Raw genomic sequence first — 19,361 nt, 5'->3', positions numbered from 1 at the left:
CCTGCTCAAAGCAGAGCTCACTTCAAAGTCAGACCAGAGCCTTTTCCAGCCAAGTTCTGAAATCTCCAGGAACAGAAATTTCACAGCCTCGCTGGGCAACTTGTTCCGGTGCTGAACCACCTTCACTCTGACTGTTTTTTTCCTTATAGGTAATCATAATTTTCTTTCCTGCAAACTGTGTCCTCTCTGCCTTCTTTATAACCAGAATTCGCTAGATGAGGACAGCAGTCAGAGGTCTCAGCCTCCCTTTGCCCAGGCTGGACAAACCCAGCTCTGCTCAGCCCATCCTATATGTCATGAGCTGCAGCCCCGACCACCTCGGTGACCGTCCACTGGGCTCGCTTCGGGCTGTCCATCTCTCTTCCATGCTGGGGAGCCTCAAACTGGGCACAGCACTCCAGATGTGGTCTTTCAGATGTCAAACGGTGGAAAATAATCCTTTCCCTCAACCTGCCGGATACGTTCTTCCTAGTACGGCTCAGCGTACAAGCGTACGAGAGCACGCTGCTGAGGGATGTTCAACTTGGCCACCAGAAACACCCACACACACACTCCCCAGTACTTTTCTGAAAAGCTGCTTTCTGTGCCTTCAGAATTATTGTGTTGGTTAAAGGAAACATGATATTGAAAAGCATATGCACCCTCTATCTAGATCAGCAATTTCTATGTTTTTTCCCTTTGTCCCTGGAAGAGATCTGAGTCCTTTTGTATCAGGAAGGAGCCATTTGCACTTTCTTATATATCTGCATTAATTACAGTGCCTATTCATGTTGGGTTAGAGCATCTGCTAAGAAGAGTCCCAGCAATTCAGACAAAAGCCAAAGGCCTGCCCTTTGTTAGTTGACTCATTGCCCAGCATGACTGACAAGTGTTTTAAGATGGAAATTAGCAAAACTTATTCAATTATTACTACTTGCAAAACCTAGCGCAAGAATTTAAAATATAGAACATGAACCGCCTTGCACTCATTCAGTGTGCTGCCTGGCTGATTAGTCAGTTCGTGGTATTGTGGGTGAGATGAACTTCTCTTCTGATCCAATTCATAGATGGTTTCACCAGCACAGTGGTGTTATCATTGGTGAAGCGCTGCGATAGGAAAGGATATTCCTTTTCATCCATACTGTAGGCGTCAGAGCAATACCAGCTCTGCAGGCTCATGTCTGCAAACACCACGTGCTGTCTGCTGTGAAGATCAGACCTGGGATATGCAAGAATTTCTATAGTGATACCAGGTGTTTGCATCTTCCTCGCAAAGAGATTTAGCAGCGTGTTGGTGCTTTGCTTTGCCTGCGTGTATTCGTCAGTACCATGACACGTGCAAGCTCATGCAAGCTCAAACTTGCGGTCATGTTTTCCCGATTGTAATTGCACGACTTGTGTAAGACTTTCTTAATTCCCTCCTTTGTTTTAACTTCTTCGATGGGTTGTATGATATTAAGTTTGTTCCCAGAATGGAGCCTGTCCATTTAGGGCCATAACTCAACTCCCTCTCAGCTTCTAGTAGTTTGTACATGAAGTCTGTTGCTCAGAAGGAAGTTGTTTCAGATGGGCGGTTAGGTGCAATGTGTACCTTAGCTCTTCGATAAGCTTATACAGCAGATATTTGTGGTCAGTTGTGGGAGAAATGATTTTTCAGACTGGGGAGAGGACGCTCCCATTGGTGATCTTTCTTTAAAGCCACTAAGAGTATCTGGACTGCGTAAAGGTACAGGATTATGACACCAAAAGTAGTGTCTGTGCATATTGGGTCATTTCTCCAAGAAAATCTTGTTTCTTGTCTTTGTTTCCGTTGATTCTACCAGTGCTGCTCAGAAGCATGTGGATTTAGTAATAGGCTATTCTAATGTCTTTAATGAACCAAGTTAAGTAGTGGTTGAATTCCCTTCTATTGTTGAAGACTGTTCGTTGATAGTCTTCTATTAATGTTGGTGAAGTAGGATCAATATAGATACTGGGTCAGGGTTCTGAAAAATATTAACAATTGTTAATATTCTTTCTTTTTCAGTTTTCTCCTTGTGTTTGGTTGCTTGATTTTGTCCGTGTTTTCTACTATTCCTGAACACACAAAACTTGCCTCTGGTTGTCTCTTCATTTTGGTAAGTGAAACCTCTAAATACAAGACAGTTTTACAGATACTTTTATATACACTCAAATACTCTCCCTCACCATGGAGAAAATAGTATAATTCCTGAATGCTTTAAGAAAACAGACTTTTCATCAGAATGATGAAAAAATAATAAAATAGAGGATTCCACCATCTTTTTCTTTAAGAACAGGTCAAATTGTATGAAAGTGTTAATAAAGTACTGTATTGCATCCCCTTCTTTGCTTGAGAATTGCTGTGGTTTATAACTGATAGTTTTTCTACTGCAGTTTGGCAGTGACTGAGCATGAAAGACCTTTGATACTGCTGCTGCCATTTATAAAGTCAGTATGTAGTAAGAGGCACTTAAAATAGGAAATAATTTTGGTATCTTAGATACCAATTTGTGCTAGCTGTTGGTAGATACTGACATTTTAGTGGCAGTTGCTGCAGTAGGATGTAGTGGTTTTATTATTTCTTCATAATACATGCTTTTGTATTATGTTCATCTCTCCTTTTTCCCTTCTGAGGTAGATAAAAATGGCTTTAATCCCTGAAAGCGCCTAACATTTTTCACGCATTGTATGGACGCCACTTTATTCATCTGCTTCTTGATGGGCCATTTAGTTCTGCAAGTGATGGCCTGAGGATAGGCGGTAGTGATCATTAAAATGTCACTATATACCCAGAGTTACCATGGTTATTTCAGTTCCATGTATACAGCAGACTGTGCCTCGTTAGGTAGTGCCTGGGGTGAAGTAACTGTTGACAAATGCCAACATTTTAATTGTCATCACTGTATATATCCGAACATATATGTGTGTATATATATATATATATATATATCAGAACAGCTCCCTAATTAATTTTGGTGTGAGCAGGCTGATAAGCATAATTATGGTGTATGCTATGTCTCTACAGCACAATGTGCCACTGCATCAAGATACCTGAACTAAATGTCCAGAGCTGGCTAGGTGCAGGTGTGCGGTGTTCTGCGCCATCTGATGGTCTCTTAGCAGGGCTAATTAGGGACAGCCGTGCTAAATGTGGTCTTTTGCTTCCTAGCCATATTAGTGTTTTTTCTTTTTTCTGGAGGAAAGATCAGGTGGCATTAAACCAGCTAAAAGTGATTAGATTTAATCCTATACTCATAGCTATTCCCATTATTTACATATCTGAACAACACTTTGTAAAAGGGATGTTCAGCAGCTAGCTATATTATTGCAATTACTACACTAATTGCTAAGATTTTCTGGTATAGAAAACAGGAAAATTTGATTAGTGAGAAAATACTCTATTCCTAATAGCAGGTGCTTTTGTGACAAGTAATCTGTTTCCCTGTATACTTATGCAAATTGGCTGTAGAAATGCCATTTGTTCTGACATAAAATATGCATTTCCCGTGAGCCACATATTTGTTGATTGTGTCGGTACGCTTACCACCGCCGATTCCTCAGCTGGCTCATAAACACATTCCCTGTTCTTTGCCACGGCTCTCCCGGGAGCCTGACCGTGGAGGAGCTCCGGACAGCCGTGGCTTCGCTCCCCCGGACCGGCGGGCAGAGGCGCGGTGAGCTCCGCTAGCCCCTAACACCAGTCCTCGTAGAGGCGTCCGTCAGCGGAGCGCGGCGGCTCGGGGTCTGCGGTGGGAAACTGCAGCGCTTTCTGCTTCCGCGGCGTCGAAGATGGACTTCGTCCACGTTAACAGTTCCGGCTGCGCGTCCCGTGGCGTCCTCCGAACACGGGAATGGCCTTAAGGAGGGAGAGCGTGGATGGTTCATCCTTGAAGCATCAATACTAGCCTGGTCCAACAGTTCTATGCTATAGCCCAGCGTGTTCAGCAAACCCTTGGCAGGAGTAAATCTAGCGATGACGAATCTTACGGCTCCTGCTGTGGGTCTCTAATGGAGAAAAATATAAACACGGCGAAGTATGAAGTTCCAGAAGCAGGCTAAAGCGGACTGGTTTATTCCAGTTTGCTGATGCATGACTTGCTCCTTCTCTGCGTACTGAATCATTAGCTGATATTAGCAACGTTATCAAAGCAGGCTTTTGCAACCACAAGCCAAGAGAAAAATACATTTCTACATTAACTCAGGAGTGGTAGTTTTGGCTGTGCCAACACATAACTGCAGTCACTAGAGTTTTCGCAACCTTTTCCTTGCAGTGATTCACACAACTCTTACAAATGTGTCATTTAGCAGAGACAGTTGTATTAACTATCAGAGATCTGGTTTAATACTGTTTTGCTTCATGCTCGAGATGGAAGATATATGTTTATTTTCTAATGAAGTACCATACAAATACAACAATCCGTAGAGCTGCCCGCTGGGTTTCTGTGAACTGTTTGCTTCGCAGATTTATTCCAGATGGTCCCCCCTACAGCCATGTTAATTGGCTAAAAAGCTGCTGTAATATTCCTTCAACTTAATACCTGAGCCGCTGCCTGCGCTGGCACCTGTGGCTTTTGACATATTGCAGCTATTCACAACTACACAAGGAGGTTAAAGAGGGAAGTGTAGATGAGGTGAGCAAACCTTTGCCCCCTCCTCAGCAAGGCCAGAGGAGCTGAGAAGATTATTGTTCCGCAATCAGTCAATTCCATTTATCTCCCCCAGCCTCGCCTTACAAGGCAGCAGAAAATATATCTCCTAATCACTGCATCCTAAATGCTCTCTCAGAAAAATACAACAGCGTGCGATAGCTCAGAGTAAATCGTGGTTTAGGAAAGCAGTATTAGCTGAGGGCTTCTGAGCGTCAGCAGAGGTTAATGGACTCGTCCGGGCTGCAGAAACGCCTGAGCTCTGCTCCCAGCGCCGACGTAAACCTGCGGCGTCGTGCCGTACCCAGCCCGGGCTTCGGGGCTGGCACCCGCACAAGCACTGCTGCCTTCCTAGGCATCTTCTACTCACCGGGGGGGCCGTCAAGGGAAACGCCTTTGGGATTTGAATTTTATGCTTAAAATGAAAGCCCCGCAGATTAAGCGACGTTGCATACAGCAACGTTGGATTGTTACATCAGTAATTAATTCGGTTAGGGTTTTGTCCAGAAATAATAAGCCCAACCAGGGGGAGAGCATCAGATAAAACTCCTTATACCTACAATGATAATTATGCTTTAGCCTCGTCTGTGCACACAACTTCTGGCGCTCAAGTTGTAGCAGTGATATATCCCAGACAGACGGTAGAATAAAATCTACTTCAACATCAAAAAAGCCACAAGCAGCTTAAGAATCCGACTAACACAGCAAGAAAATAATCTTTGGTGTGTTGCTGATCTCCTACAAGTACTTTTGCTGGCACTTTATCAAATAATAAACACAAGGGAAGTAAAACTTAGGCTGGGAAGGCAAAATCAAATCTTTTGGGGAAGATAGCCAAGAAGGAATATATCTGGAACTGGAGGTCATTCACTCTCATGACCAAACTCTCTATATTTTAAGATCGTTTTCAACTACAGCTATGTGAATAAATGGTTCACTTCTGTTTGTTTGCTGTCAATTCAAGAAAATAAATAAAATAATTTGAGTTGACCCATAAAGATTTGGCAAATCAAAAAGTCCAAAAGAAGTCTTGGATCAGATTAAATGTTTCATTTGACCTGGCATAAAATATTATTTGTGTATTTGAGCATTTTAGAACTTTTGGCTTAGAAGTAAAATCGAGGCTGTAGGAAAGAAATGTCATTTTTGTTTGAAGTGACAAAGCATTCATTTTTTTTTTCAGAATTTTCATTTTTAATCAAGGTGGAGAGATTGAAAAAATCATGTGAATTTCTGCAGGACTGGTTTTGTCAAATCTGTTTTGTGTTTTTCTCTGAAAAAGGCTGGGGTAGAAAGCTGTACCCATTTCTGTAGGAGAAGGGCCTCTGAAAATGTGCTCTAGGAACACATTCTTCAGGCAGAAATAGCTCCCTAAGACATAAAAGCAGGCAGGGTGCAGTAGATGAGGCTAGCTTCTACATGTACTGTGGTCACTTACATGAATCCAAAAGGCGAGGCTAGTAAGTGCTTCTGGCAATTAAGATCTTTCTAACATTCCTTCCTTCTCTAACATTTTCCTGTAAAAGAAACGTAGAAAGAGGATGAACACTGATTAAAAAACATAGGGTATAGCTGCCCCATAGCGGGCAAGCACATATTCAATTTGTCTCTGCTCTAGGACAGTGAATCCACCCACAGAGATGTAATCGTACAAACCCACTAGAAAATTTTAATGCTGGGCAGAGTGGATATAAAAAAAGGGAGAAGTGCTCAGTTCAAAAAAGTGGCATTTTTCAGTTTAGATTATTGTCCCAGAACTTGAATCCTCTTGCGACGCCAGACTTGAGCAGAGGACTGGATGGATGGCTCTGCAGGATCAGCTAACAATGCATAAAAGGAAAAACCGAACGATCTTCAGAGATTTCGATTGCAGATACATATCTAACACATGTTATTACAGTTTTGTTGCAGTCTTCTCTCCCGAGAGAAACAGATGAACCGATCCTTGAGCTAAAAAATCAGTGATTTTCAAGTTTGCTAGAGCTTGTCAAAACTCAGAATCCGTGTTTCTCCAGAAATACTCATTTTCAATGTTTTCTTTCATCCCAAATCAAAGCAAGGGCTTGAAATTTCAAAATTCGTGCATAGAAATCACTGAAAAATTATATCTCTTAGACATACAAAACTGACGTTATCAAAGACAGAATAAAAGAGGGGAAATGTAATGTTGGTAAGGTCAGAGCCTTCATGTTTTCAGTCTTGTTTGGATTCATATGCACTAATATTATAATAGGGTGATAACATGAGCATAAAACAATTCAACCATGTCGTAATAAACTACCTGTTAGCTTTGAAAGAAAATAGTCTTACCTCATCAAATAAATAATTTCATGTCTTTGTTGATTAAATTGATACTCTCCTAATATGCATACTGATTTCATCAAATCAGAGCTGACTTGTTATAAAAATTTGGAACAGATCTCATTACAACTGCTTGAGAATCTTTGTGTGCAAACAGAGCAGACTTCCCATTGGAAATGTAAGTGCTGGTTGCACTTTTCTGAAACAAACAGTTATTAGAAAGAAGACTGACAAGGCAAAAATGTAAATGACAAGGTGAAGTTATTTAAAAACATATCAGATGTCCCCAAAGCTGTAATTCTGTCAGAAGGCAGCGTTGGCACTCCCAACCAACCAACGAAGCTCTAAAACAAATAAGCACACGCTGTAGCTATGGAGAGAGGTGAAAGTAACAATAAAAACTATTTCATAACAAAGGAACATGGCACTGCACATAAAACTGTAAAGGTATCTATGAAAAAATCTATTGTCAATAGTGCTGAAGATGATAAAACACACTGCAAACACATCAGAGAATAAAGACGTCTCTATACTGGCATAAGTCTATTATTGATATGTTTCTGGGCTTGATTACATTGTCAGTAACATTTTGTCCTTTCTTTTCTTTTATTCTTCTCTATTAAGCAGAAATAACCTTTGTAAAGAGAAGAATGAAAAATCACACATTGAATGGAATCATTTTTCTTTTATAATTAAAAAATGCAATATATTATAGTTCTACTGGGAAAGCTTAAATGGGTTTGATGACTAAAGATGACTAAAACAGCATTATTATACGTGATCTGCAATCAGGGCAAAGAAAAATCTCATAACAGAATCACTTAAAGAAGGCAGGATAAGTATGAACAGTTACCTCAAGTGCTATTGCATTCAACAGCAAGTGCAGTGGAAGGCAAGAGAGAGTTTCAGAGTCGCTGCCAGAGCATTTCCGAGGCAGGCAGGACGACCAACTATTTACACTCCAACAAGAAATCTCCATTTAGTGTGCAATCTTAAGATCACTGGAGTTGCCACAAGTCAATGGCTGCTGGATGAAATACCATCCATGAAATTATTTTCCATTCCCTCTCGATGAACAGGGCATGTATAGTGGGTGGTACTGTGCAGTGAAGGTGGATGGAAATAGCAAACCCACAAGCAGTGTCAAATATAACACAACTCATGACCTGGTGCAATTTTAACATTAAAATGACTAACCTGTAGTAAGAAACCCAGTGTTGATTTTTTAAATAGGTACATTATACTCTTTTATATTCTTGTTATCTGTTCCCATGTAAGAGCTGTCACTTAGCTTATCTTGTACATGACATTATATGGCCATATGCAGAAAGTGAGGAGAGAAGATACTAGTACTGTGAAAAATCAGTTGCTGATTCCCTTTGTTCCCACCACAGGGAGGACTAGCATTCAAAGGCAGAGAACATATTCTTAAGAGGGAAAGGACTGTCTATATTATTCAGAAAAAAGCCTTTTAGCCAGCCATTCAAGGGGCCACATTCTCCAGGAGAACACAGGATCTCTAGGAGGATTTTGAGATTAGAAGTGGAAAATGGGGAGGATTACATGTTAGTGATGGGGTGTCAGGATTTAGATTAATAGGGATATAATTCTTTGAGGAGGGAAAAGCACGTCTGCTTTTAGGCTAATCAACGCATTGTGCTAAAGAACCAAACCAACTGTCCTTGACCTCCTTTAAGGACAAATGAGAAACACTCCTTGCACAACAACTGCTCTTCCATGACATGTCTTCCTTCTTATTAGTTTAAGTGATAACAAGGTAGCATGGGAAACCGCTTCCAAGTCACAAATGTAACATTTTCCATAGATGTAGATTTGTAATAGTTTACGCTAGACTCTGCAGTATTGAACTTTATTGGCTTCACGCCAGAGTTTGATAAGGATCCAAACTTGTTATATGGAGGGCAAGAGCTACCTCCTTAAAACAGGCAACAAACAGTTTAGATTGCAACAGTAAAAATGGATAGATATCAAACTCTCTATCAGAAATTCAGACCTGACCCTTGTTAGGGAAATATTGATTTGCCAAAATGAAATGCAGAACATGTCTCCAGAGGAAAGCCAAAGTACATGGTTATAAATAGTATGTAAGGAAAAAGTCTACAAAACACTGAATGTCAAAAGGAAAAGAATGCTGAAAAAGGCAGAGCATCGGTGATATGAAAGCTGTTTGAAAACCTAGGGAACACCCATCTGAGTAACATACAGAAACCGCAATCCACTCAGTCTCTTTGCACAGGTGAGACAAAGCGTGCGAAGACATAGCTTGCTACAGTCAAAATGTGAACTTTCCTCAAGTGCGAGAAGAAATCTGTTACACAAGATTCAGTTTAAAAACTGTGACGTCAAGCAAATAAGTATCAAAATACAGGCAAATACAAAGAATATCTGTAAGGATCCAGAGCAGACATACCTACAATACAAAAATCCAAAGAGAGTTTAAAGTGTAGGTGATGGTAAATACACGGACACACGCCAGAACTAAGTCCAGTCCTGAGGACTGTGAGCTGTGGGTGAGCTACAAAGAGGAATTAGCAAAATAAGTACTGGCCATTTTAAACTTGTAGGCTTCCACGGAGTGCCTAAGGAAAGTACGTCATGGACAGGATAATAACTTTGGTATCAAATCTGAACCAGACAGGAATTGGCTGATTGTACCATATGAAGATAGGATCACAGGAAATGAATGTCTCACAAAGATATATGTATGTTTTTGAGAGGATGTGGAAGGGGTTTGTTCTTTTCTTTTTCCAAGAGACCAAAATTCCATAAGCCTTGAAAAAAGATGATAGGAAAAGCTGCAAAACACTCCGCAAATGGCATAATTTGTAAAACACGAGACTTGGTGTACTGGCTGTCAAAGTCTAGTTATTGGACTGAAAAGAGGGGACCAAGTCAACTTTTTCACTGAACCTAAGAAACCAAATAAAAATATTGTAACCAAAGACTTGTTCAAGTAACAGAAAAGTTTGGTGAGATGACAGAAGTTAATATCTTCAAGAAACCAAATGCATAAGCAGGATTTTGGCAGATCGGGTAAAGTGCCTTCCAAGTCCAGTTTGCCAAAAGTTACCAACTGTCAGAAAACACTTTCTTAAAATTGCTTTCTGAAAACGTTTGGTAACGGAAACTTTTCAGTGTATATCATCCCAGATGCCCGTAGGTCTCCGAGTGGTCAAAACATGCACTGACGTACTCCTGGGGGAAGCTCTGTTAATGAGCTTTGTGAACTGGGAAGCTGCAAGAAGAAGAAATAACTTTAAAAAGAACACAGCAAATATCATTTGCAGAGTCTCTAGGATTTAACAACTCCAAACATGCCAAGACCAAAGAATAAAAGAATGAATATCCTGTCCTGCTCTGCTATACAGCATGTCAAATGTTATCAGTTAATTCACATATATGTGATCAGCCACAACAATTAGCCTAAACCCCTTGCATCAATACAAATCAACATGGATGCCAGAGCATAAAAGGATTCAGAATCTGTACTGGCTCTGGCACCCATTCCGCATTTCTTTCGGACACAGCAAAAGATATCAAATTCTTCACAAACGTTTCAAAAGGAAGATTTGGGAGCTGTGTTGCTACAGAGACATGTGCTTGAACGTCTGCCTGTAACATGTGACATCAGAAACGTGACTACAGCAGAAAAAAATGCGTGAAGAAATCACAAAGGAAGTGCACAGGCCTGGGTACAGCTGTACAGAGCTTCATTGTTTTCAGTATGTGGATCATTTTAGAACCAAAATGAGACCATTTACTGCTGATATCTCACTACAGAGAGAGAAAATGTGAACAAGCACAAAGCAGGATACAAAAGCGTTTGGAAAGTAGAAAATCATTCTACGGTGTGACTTTTATGGCTATCATGTCCTTCCAGGAATTCTCTCAGAAGCGTAGTTGCACCTGACGCACGAACAAATGATACAGCGCAAAGCAGTGAGTGGGAATGGCTGGGAGATGCCGTGTTTAAGGGTGATGCTGTATCTGGGGAAGAGCAGAATAGACGCGTCGGGTGGTGAAGTCAGCGTTTCCCGTTGCCGTTCTCTCAATTTGAAAAACGGGTTTCAGTGATCACCAGGGTCCTCCTAGAAGAGCCACGTCCACCAAAAGGAGTTTGGGGCTGTGTTTGCCCACGCGTGACATGGTAATCGCAGTAACCCCGATGGCCCGTGGCCGGGACCAGCGTTTGCTCCGTGCTGGTGGTGTGAAGTGGGTCTACTGGTCTGGGGAGGCAGAAGGGTGTCTGTCCTTCCTTCGTGGATGCCGAGGAAGGTTAGTGCAGTTTCAGTGCTAGGAACCATGTGTTGGGTCTGATGTGGTGAATACTTGTATTTACTCCCTAAGAGGTGATGAAAAACATAATTAAATGGCAGCTACATAATTCTGGTGCCTGCTTGTACTATCAGATTCATAACTGGTTTTATTTGACATAAAAATTCTGGGCTTTTTCCTGTTGTAAGTGAATAAAGAAGCATGACTGATAGGTGCCATTTCAAGTAATAAACACAAAAAGCTAAAAGGGAGTTGGATAGCAGAAGTCCTATATAACATGTGGCTAATTAAAACTAAGCATATCACTGGGATTTTAATATTATATCAACAGACTCATAGCTGTATATTAGATTAAAAGGCACAGAACTGATTTCTCAGTAATGCTCTATGAACGTAGAATCAACATGGGAAATCTTAATCATAATTTGGAAAAGCAACTGTAGTAAAAGTATCCCATTCGTTATGAAACTGATAAATGATAAAAAGGTGCATAAATTTCATTTCATGCTTGTTGTGTATTGCACTGGGAGCTGAACTGAAGTCTCTGGTTGTGATTTATATGCCACTAATAGGGTCTATTCTGGGTTATGTTTTCAGATTTATGGCTGCCTCTCCCACTGTTAAACTGCAGTTGGGAAGAATTAAAACATTAGTTCCTTAAGTGTATGTATGCACGTGTAGATATACTTGTTAGCTGTTTAGATCAAAGATCTCCCCTTTTAATACTGAATCAGGAATAATACAAATGTGTTCAAATTATACTATTATTTTAAACTATAAAGCATGCATATATTCATATCTGCTGGGTTTAAGCTGGAAGCTGGCCAGTATAACAGAAGTGTCCCTAGTCCTATACCAGCTCCTGCATCATAACTGTTCAAAGCTCAAACCTTCCTCAGGTTTCTCTGAGACAGACCGGTGGTGTGCTTTCCCTCACATCCCAATAGTATCTGTTTAAAGTGTAGAGCCCAACTCTAGTGCTGGGTACTTTGAATCAGTAGAAGGGTGGTTTTTTTCTTGAGAGAGGGATGCAGAAGCTGAGGTGTTATGTTCTTGCTTTAATTAAATTAGAAAACAATCTCATCCTCTTTGACGATGAATAATAAAGCATTGCTATTTGAATAGTATCAACTATTCATGTGTCACCATAAAGAGATTTTAGCAGCTGGTGACATTCTTAAACCAGTCAGCTGTAAATTAAAGGATGAGAAAATGTTTATTCTCCCTCTTTTCCAACTGATTTGGAAACACTGGTGTTCCCTGTTTATGAGTTTTTAAGGAAGAGGGGACGCTTCCCGAGCTGTATCAGATGACATTGCTCCTCCGATTCCTGCTGTTGTGCTAGAGTCGTGAGGCTGTGCTGATTTACACCAGATGAGCATCTGCAGTGCAGCTACACTGCAGAGATGTTGTCTTCGGTAGGGAAACACTTGTGGCCTTATTAAAGCTTATTTCAGGGGATTAATTGGATTTGTTCTAGTCCATTTCCCGGGCTTCTGACAGTGTCACTTGTAGACCCAATTCTCCTATGAGCTCAAGGCAGGCAGCTCCTAACATCAGTCTGCAGCTCTGTTGTCTTACTTCACTAGCCTTTAGAATACTTAACAACACAATTTCCATACAAGAAATATAATTAAAATAACAGCAGAGCCATTGTCTTGTAGGCGGATTTCTTATATCCAAACCTCAGCTCATTTACACATTGCAAAATAACCAGGAGCATCCTAGAAGAACAGCACAGAGTGCTCAACTTTGGTCATTTTCTTATCTCAAAAATGGCTCTAATTCCCAGAAATGACAGTCTACAACCAAGACACCTGATATCATCAGAAGCAAATTATTTTAAGTTTTAATAAGCAGTTATGTTAATGAACAAGAAAGCTATGATAAAAACAGGTTTTTGCTGTTATAATGTTATGCTTAGGGAAATCACTAAAAGCTACCCAAGAAGCATATTAATGTCGACAATTTCAACAAAGCATCACTTGTATCCTAATTAAGTAGGGGGGAAAAAAAAAGCGCTCATCATAGCTGGATTGTACAAAGTATGCTTGATTTAATTAATTATCAGCCGTGTTCATTAGAGTCCTCCGGGACCTTCTGTTAATAGAAACCTTGCTCTGGATGACCTCTTATTTTCCTTTCCTGCCATTTGTGCGACCCTCGTGGTTCCAGTGGCAGAGCAACCAAGGCACACGCAAGTGTAAAAAACTTCAGGAGCACACTGGCACCTATGTTCCTTCTGCCAAAAGCAACTGAATCTTTTGAGCCCGTGTGTTTCAGCCTTGTTTCTCTTGCATGTGCATAGTTCCCCGTGACAACTGGAGCTGCATATGCAGAAATATTTCAGAATGAAAAGTTCATCCATGTGGATGAACTGCGCTTTGAGAAGGAAGAAAGACTTTCCACTGTCCGAACCACCAATGTATCTGCCATAGCAGTTACTGGGGGGGGGCTAACTGTGAGCTTAAATATCCAAAAAAGTTATTGATTATGATAACTGTGGTGCAAGGCCAGATGCAGCTGTGATTGGAAAAGGCTGACAAGACAGGGGAAAAGGAAGAAATGGCAAAAGCTGAGGCATCCCTGCTCTACCTAGGTTAGGTTTCCAGTAAATCTACGCTTGTTCATCAGTTCAAATACAGCCTTGCTGAATTTTGAAGGAGGCCAGATTTATCAACAGTGCAGGATTTTCCCATTCCAATGTAAATAATGTTATTCATATCTCATAAGTAATCCAAAATTAATGAGGTTCCATCGTATTATACATAGGACAGAGAAACTTGGAATGCATCTTTTCTACAGCAAGCCTACAAATCATATAAGGTCTACTGATTTATTCTGTCACATGCCTTTCCAATTATATTCTGATTTTCTGTTTCAATTGCTAAAGAACTAAAACCAAGTTATTTAAAAGCCTAGATTTATGCTTAATTTTGTAATAAGCCATTCCAAATGAAATTTAAAAAAAAAAAAAAATCCTGATCTTGTTTGTGATGCATCCTTCCAATTTTTGTCCATGGAAAACTAAGAACCTCATGGCTGTACAGCTGCCATAGAAAAGAATAATGTCATTCCCTGGCCTGCATTAACCTTGACAGTAATTTGACTTTACATTGTGACTGAGTGCACTGATTACTAAAACATTACTTTTTTCACAGTGGAGTGGGATTCTTTGCTTCTCTCTGGTTTCAACCTGGACCAATCCAAAATGCCACAAAACTGTCATATATACTACTATGAAGAGTTGTGTTTCAATGCATTCACATTTTCTAGGAAAATCCTTCTCCTTCAGACTTTATTCATGATAATATGTATTCCCTTCAAAATCAGTTGTTCTTTGAGGAAGTAGGAATGACCAGGATATAAGAATCATTTTGAAACATCGCTATTTCAGAACGTGCAAAAATAAGTGTGAAACCCCATCTCCATTTTGTTCAATGTCTTTTCTCTTGTTAAAGCTTATAGTGTATTTTAAAACCTCCAGAAATTTGGTTATGTGTGGAAAAAAATCATATATAGTATTTTTAAAATCAGCAGTTCTTTTAGCATTCCAGTGCACAGAGCCATATTTACTGTATTTGAGCTCGCTTAGTATAACTGCAGTGCCTGTTGTTAAAGTTTACTTAAGTAGCAGAAACTTCAGTTAATTTTGAGAGAGTATCACCATGCATAACTTCATAATGTTGCTAGAAATGGTAACTATTTTTCTCAAGGAATGAACAAAGATATTTCACATTGTTTCTCCAAGAAAAATCTTATACTCTTACCCCACCCTCCAAAAAAACCCCCACCCTTTGAGAAAACATCCTTTTGCTCTTTTTCTCTCTCAGAATAGGTATACCTCCGTGAAGTTTCTCTTTGTAGTACATGTATGTGCATTTGTGTGTGAGAGAGAAATGGGATTTCTGCCTCTGACACACGAGGACGCCATGTAGTACAAGAGACTCTCAAACACGTACTTTCAGCACACAATTACTTTTTTCATCTTTGTATAACTGAGCAAGCATAGCAAGCAGTAATTGCTAATGGTAGTACAGATGATGAATACAAAACTGTGTAGCACTAATAGGAACCAGAATAAAACTACCAAAAAAAATTACCTCTCTTCAACTTCTTCCATCAGTTTCGTGATACTAATTTAACTGAATTGAAGCTGTAGACTAGTCCTTCCAGAATCATTAAGCGCGTTCTGTTCTTGCCAGTCGTCCCTCAGAGACCCCACTGGGGCATGGAGTGTGATAGAGGACACGCTCCTGCCGGTGTGGATCGGCTCCTGTAAGACGCCTGGGACAATCTCAGCGTCCTTACAAAGCACGAGGTGTTTCTCATGCATCTGTACGCGCAGTCTGTTATCCAGGGAAATGACAAGCTATCGTCAAATGAAACGTGATTAGATTTTAACGAGGAAAAGATTTTATTGGAAGCAAAGGATGTTTCGTGCTTCGCTGGCCTCCTGTCCTTCGGTATCTTCTACCCCTGCCCCGAAAAAGAAACTTCATCAGGAGAATCAGATGTCAAATGGCCTGGATGCCTGCCATCAACCCCATAAATTCAGAGACATCATCTAACAATGTGTAAACCAGATTTGACAATTCGTGATATAACTACCACTATAAAAGTGGTAGTTAAATAACTAAAATACATATTCTTCCTTTTTTCCAGTTGGCTTCTTGTCCATTTTATTCTTGGCCTACACAGAATTTCCTACAAGGAAATGTACCACCTGATAGCCAACTGTTAAGAATTATTGTTACTATACAGAGAACTTTTTCAATTTTGCACATAATCCTTTCTGAAGTTGTACAATAACTCTGTCCATGGAATTAAGTTGAAGTTTCTTGTAGTAGAATGAATAAAAAGAAAACCTTAAACAATCACATTCATTTTTCCATGTGTTCTGTTCTAACAAAAAATATGACATTTTCTGTAGCCGTGTTTTAGCAGAGGGATCTCATTCTGCCTTTTTCATTTAGGCATTCAATATGGGATTTACAAAACTGGAAATGAAGACACTGAAGAAGGCTCTAGAAACTCCTTTACTGTGATGTAGTTGTACAAGCTGACATGTTTTAGGAATGAATACTATGTTTTCAAATTGTTCTATGACAGCAAAAGCAAATTAAATTCACAGTCTTTCAATGTACTGCCAGTAATCATAAGCTAGTAAAACACCATTACATGATGCCATTTTTCAGCTGAATTAATTAATTAATATGCCCGAGTTGACGTATGTGATATTTACAGCCTTATTGGCTTGTGGAGTTGTAGGGTCCCACAGTCTAAAAGCATGCAAACTCTTTATTGGGAAAAAGTCAATATTGGATCAACCCTAACCTTGCAAATATTCCTCCATTTAATTCATTTGCAGTGCTTTCTTACCAGTACCACACTAGTCCTCATCCTGCAGGAATAACAAATTAATTGGCTGACGAGGAACAGCTTTCTCCTGGACATGGAAATACATTCAGCTGCCAATTAAAATACAACTTTCATCCTCTTCTTCTTGATGAACTGTTTAAGAAGCTCCTTCAAGTACTTTTCTCCTTCTTTTGGTGAAGACACAAATTTTTATTTTATCATTTCAAAACCCATAACTTTATGATGGTATTCCAGGAGAGTATCTAAGTTTATAATTCCATACCAGTGTGTATGTCCTGTATCACCACATATTATAGGGATTCAGATTTCCTGAAGGTTTGGAGGCGAATTGTGCTCCAAGCTCTACTGCTGCAACTCTTTTGACCTCACTGTTGTACTGAAAAATTTTTTCCAGTAAAAATTGCATAAGTACAGGTTGATGCTATTAAAATGGATAGTCTTAAAGAAGGTTCCAATGTGAAAGAAAAGCAAGCCAGACAAGCAAGGCAAGATTTTTAAATGCTTTCATTCACAAGTTGTCCAGGGAAAGTTACGCCTAGTGTGAATATGTATTTACTGTCTTACAAACAATTACATACCTATTGTATGTAATTACACTTGCATGTATCTTAACCTGCTTCTGGGAACAAATTGATTTCCTAAGTGCTTCTGCATCATCTCAATCATTTCACTGGTATATTGCTACAATGAGAATATATCTGCCAAAATATTCAGCCTTCAAACTAAGAACTAATTTTATGGATTTTATGGACATTTTCTTCACTAGCTGTCTAAATTAGCTGTGGTCTGATCCTCAATATCCAAAGTTACTGGGTATTTTGCTTTGGTAATTTTTGTGCATGATTCCGTTCTTCAGTGTTTCATATTTAGTAGCCAATCTTAGCAGATATATAATGTTATTCAGGTTAGTCTTGGACCATTCACTAGGAAGCTCTGGGGACTGTGTTCTGTGTGTAGATGTGTAACCATCCTGGGGAGCAGGATCCCAAGTTAGGCTTGGGATCTTCAGATGCTCAAGGTGGATTGCTAGACACACACACAGTGGTCATAAGTGTCCTGATGCTTCAGTGTTGGTTATCTGTAACAGGCGTTTTTCTTATTTGCCCTTTCTAGGAATTTGTTATGATTGTTGTCTTTGGTTTGGAATTTATTATTCGTATCTGGTCTGCTGGATGCTGTTGTCGATACCGAGGATGGCAAGGAAGACTGCGCTTTGCAAGGAAACCATTCTGTGTAATAGGTGAGTGTCCCGGCTCTAGTTTATTTTAAGATAAAAATAAACACCCTTCCTTCTGTTTTGCTTCTGAATGAAAACTACTGGACTCTGTTTACAGCAACCAGGTGTAAATCCAGAATAGCTGTGTGTCAACTGTCATCTGCCCAAGGCTTCTCTAGATATAAAATCACAAAGTCCCTAAATACCAGTCAGTCCATGGTTCTTATGTTCTCCAAAAGACATTTTCCTCTGCATGTCATACAGCTGGCGTGTATATTGGAAGAATGAGGGGTTGAGAGCTGATCTCATTGAAAACCACGGGAGCTGTATGCATTTAATGGACATATTATACATCTTGTATATACATGCATAGATACTATGCACATATGTGCATACATTGTGTTCTCCTTATTTAACCTCTGTGATCAGACATGCGTACACAGCAGTAAGTTTGAAAACCTACCTAGAAACATCTTCTGACAACATTGATTCTTCCTGCGTTGTTGTTCTCTGCATGACAGTCCAGGTATCTGCTCTGCCAGTGACTCTGGGATAGGATATAGCATACTTCTACAACTATTTCAAGAGACTATTCTTCTTCCCCTTCTTTGCTCTAGAAATTGTCTGTGAGAATGGTGAATAGGACCACAACCAGTTAAAACCCTATTTTGAAAAAAACCCTGCAGGAAAACAGTTTCCCACTAAAGGTAGAAGTCAAGGATGGCTAAGCAAATTCATCTGATAAATTCTTATTTTTCTAATGGTTTGGAGCAAATGCTTTTTACAGAACGTCTGTGGAACCTCATGATACCAATGTCCCAACTTCTCTCTCAACTTCCTTCCTCTCTCCAGCCTTTCTAATTTCATCTGCCTGTATCTTAAATTAACTTATAGATCGACTGGGGCAGGAAACACATTCTCCCATGCGTCATTACAGCAGGTAGCACACGGAGTCATGTGCTTATAGCCGTTACACACATGGGTCTCAGTGTAAACAGTGAATAACAAATTGTCATGTAGATGAATGCCATCCCGGTCTAAAAAAGTATTATGCAGTGTCCCGAGGCGTAGCAGACCAGTGCACTGGTTAGGGCTAATGTGTAAAGCAAGCTTTTGCCTTCTGCCTCATTCCCTGGTAAATCCACACCTTCTCCCACTGAGGAATTCCCTCAATGGAGAAAGGGTCGTTAGCAAGAGGTGCATGATTAGGTGGAAAATGATTGCAGACTGTCTCCCCCTCGGAAAGAATCACCCCATCTATGCTATTTTATGACACCGTGGGAGAGGGATGAGTATTGGGTTTGGCCCTTGTTTTGTCCCGACAGCAGGGGAGGTGGGTAAGTGCCTTACCCAACCCCGCCTGGCACCACGTCACACATTTGCCCCGAGGTTCCCATGCCTAGCCGAAAATGGAAAGAAAATTCAAAAATCTCCTCAGCCTTTACCAGCCACCTGTCAAGGGAAAGCTGGAAATTCAGACATTCGCTCTCCCTGGCATCAACAACCTTAGGCTACCCTCCTTAACCAGACTTATCATTATT

General features: G+C 40.1%; 1 protein-coding gene across 3 annotated transcripts in view; it reads left to right on the top strand.

Moving 5' to 3' along the window:
- The window catches only part of KCNQ5 (potassium voltage-gated channel subfamily Q member 5), a 293,672-nt gene that overhangs the window by 203,336 nt on the left and 70,975 nt on the right, over positions 1-19,361 (top strand). For all 3 annotated transcript variants that reach the window (XM_029999865.2, XM_029999856.2, XM_029999873.2), the window contains exons 2-3: positions 2,006-2,096; positions 17,718-17,844. In XM_029999865.2, the coding sequence (XP_029855725.1) occupies positions 2,006-2,096; positions 17,718-17,844 (218 nt within the window). The remainder of the gene's footprint in view (positions 1-2,005; positions 2,097-17,717; positions 17,845-19,361) is intronic.

The sequence above is a fragment of the Aquila chrysaetos genome, chromosome 2 (genome assembly GCF_900496995.4).
Source record: "Aquila chrysaetos chrysaetos chromosome 2, bAquChr1.4, whole genome shotgun sequence".
In the NCBI taxonomy this organism is placed as follows: Eukaryota; Metazoa; Chordata; class Aves; order Accipitriformes; family Accipitridae; genus Aquila; species Aquila chrysaetos.
The sequence above is the reverse complement of the archived record's forward strand: the minus strand, read 5'-3'. Positions and strand labels throughout refer to the sequence as shown.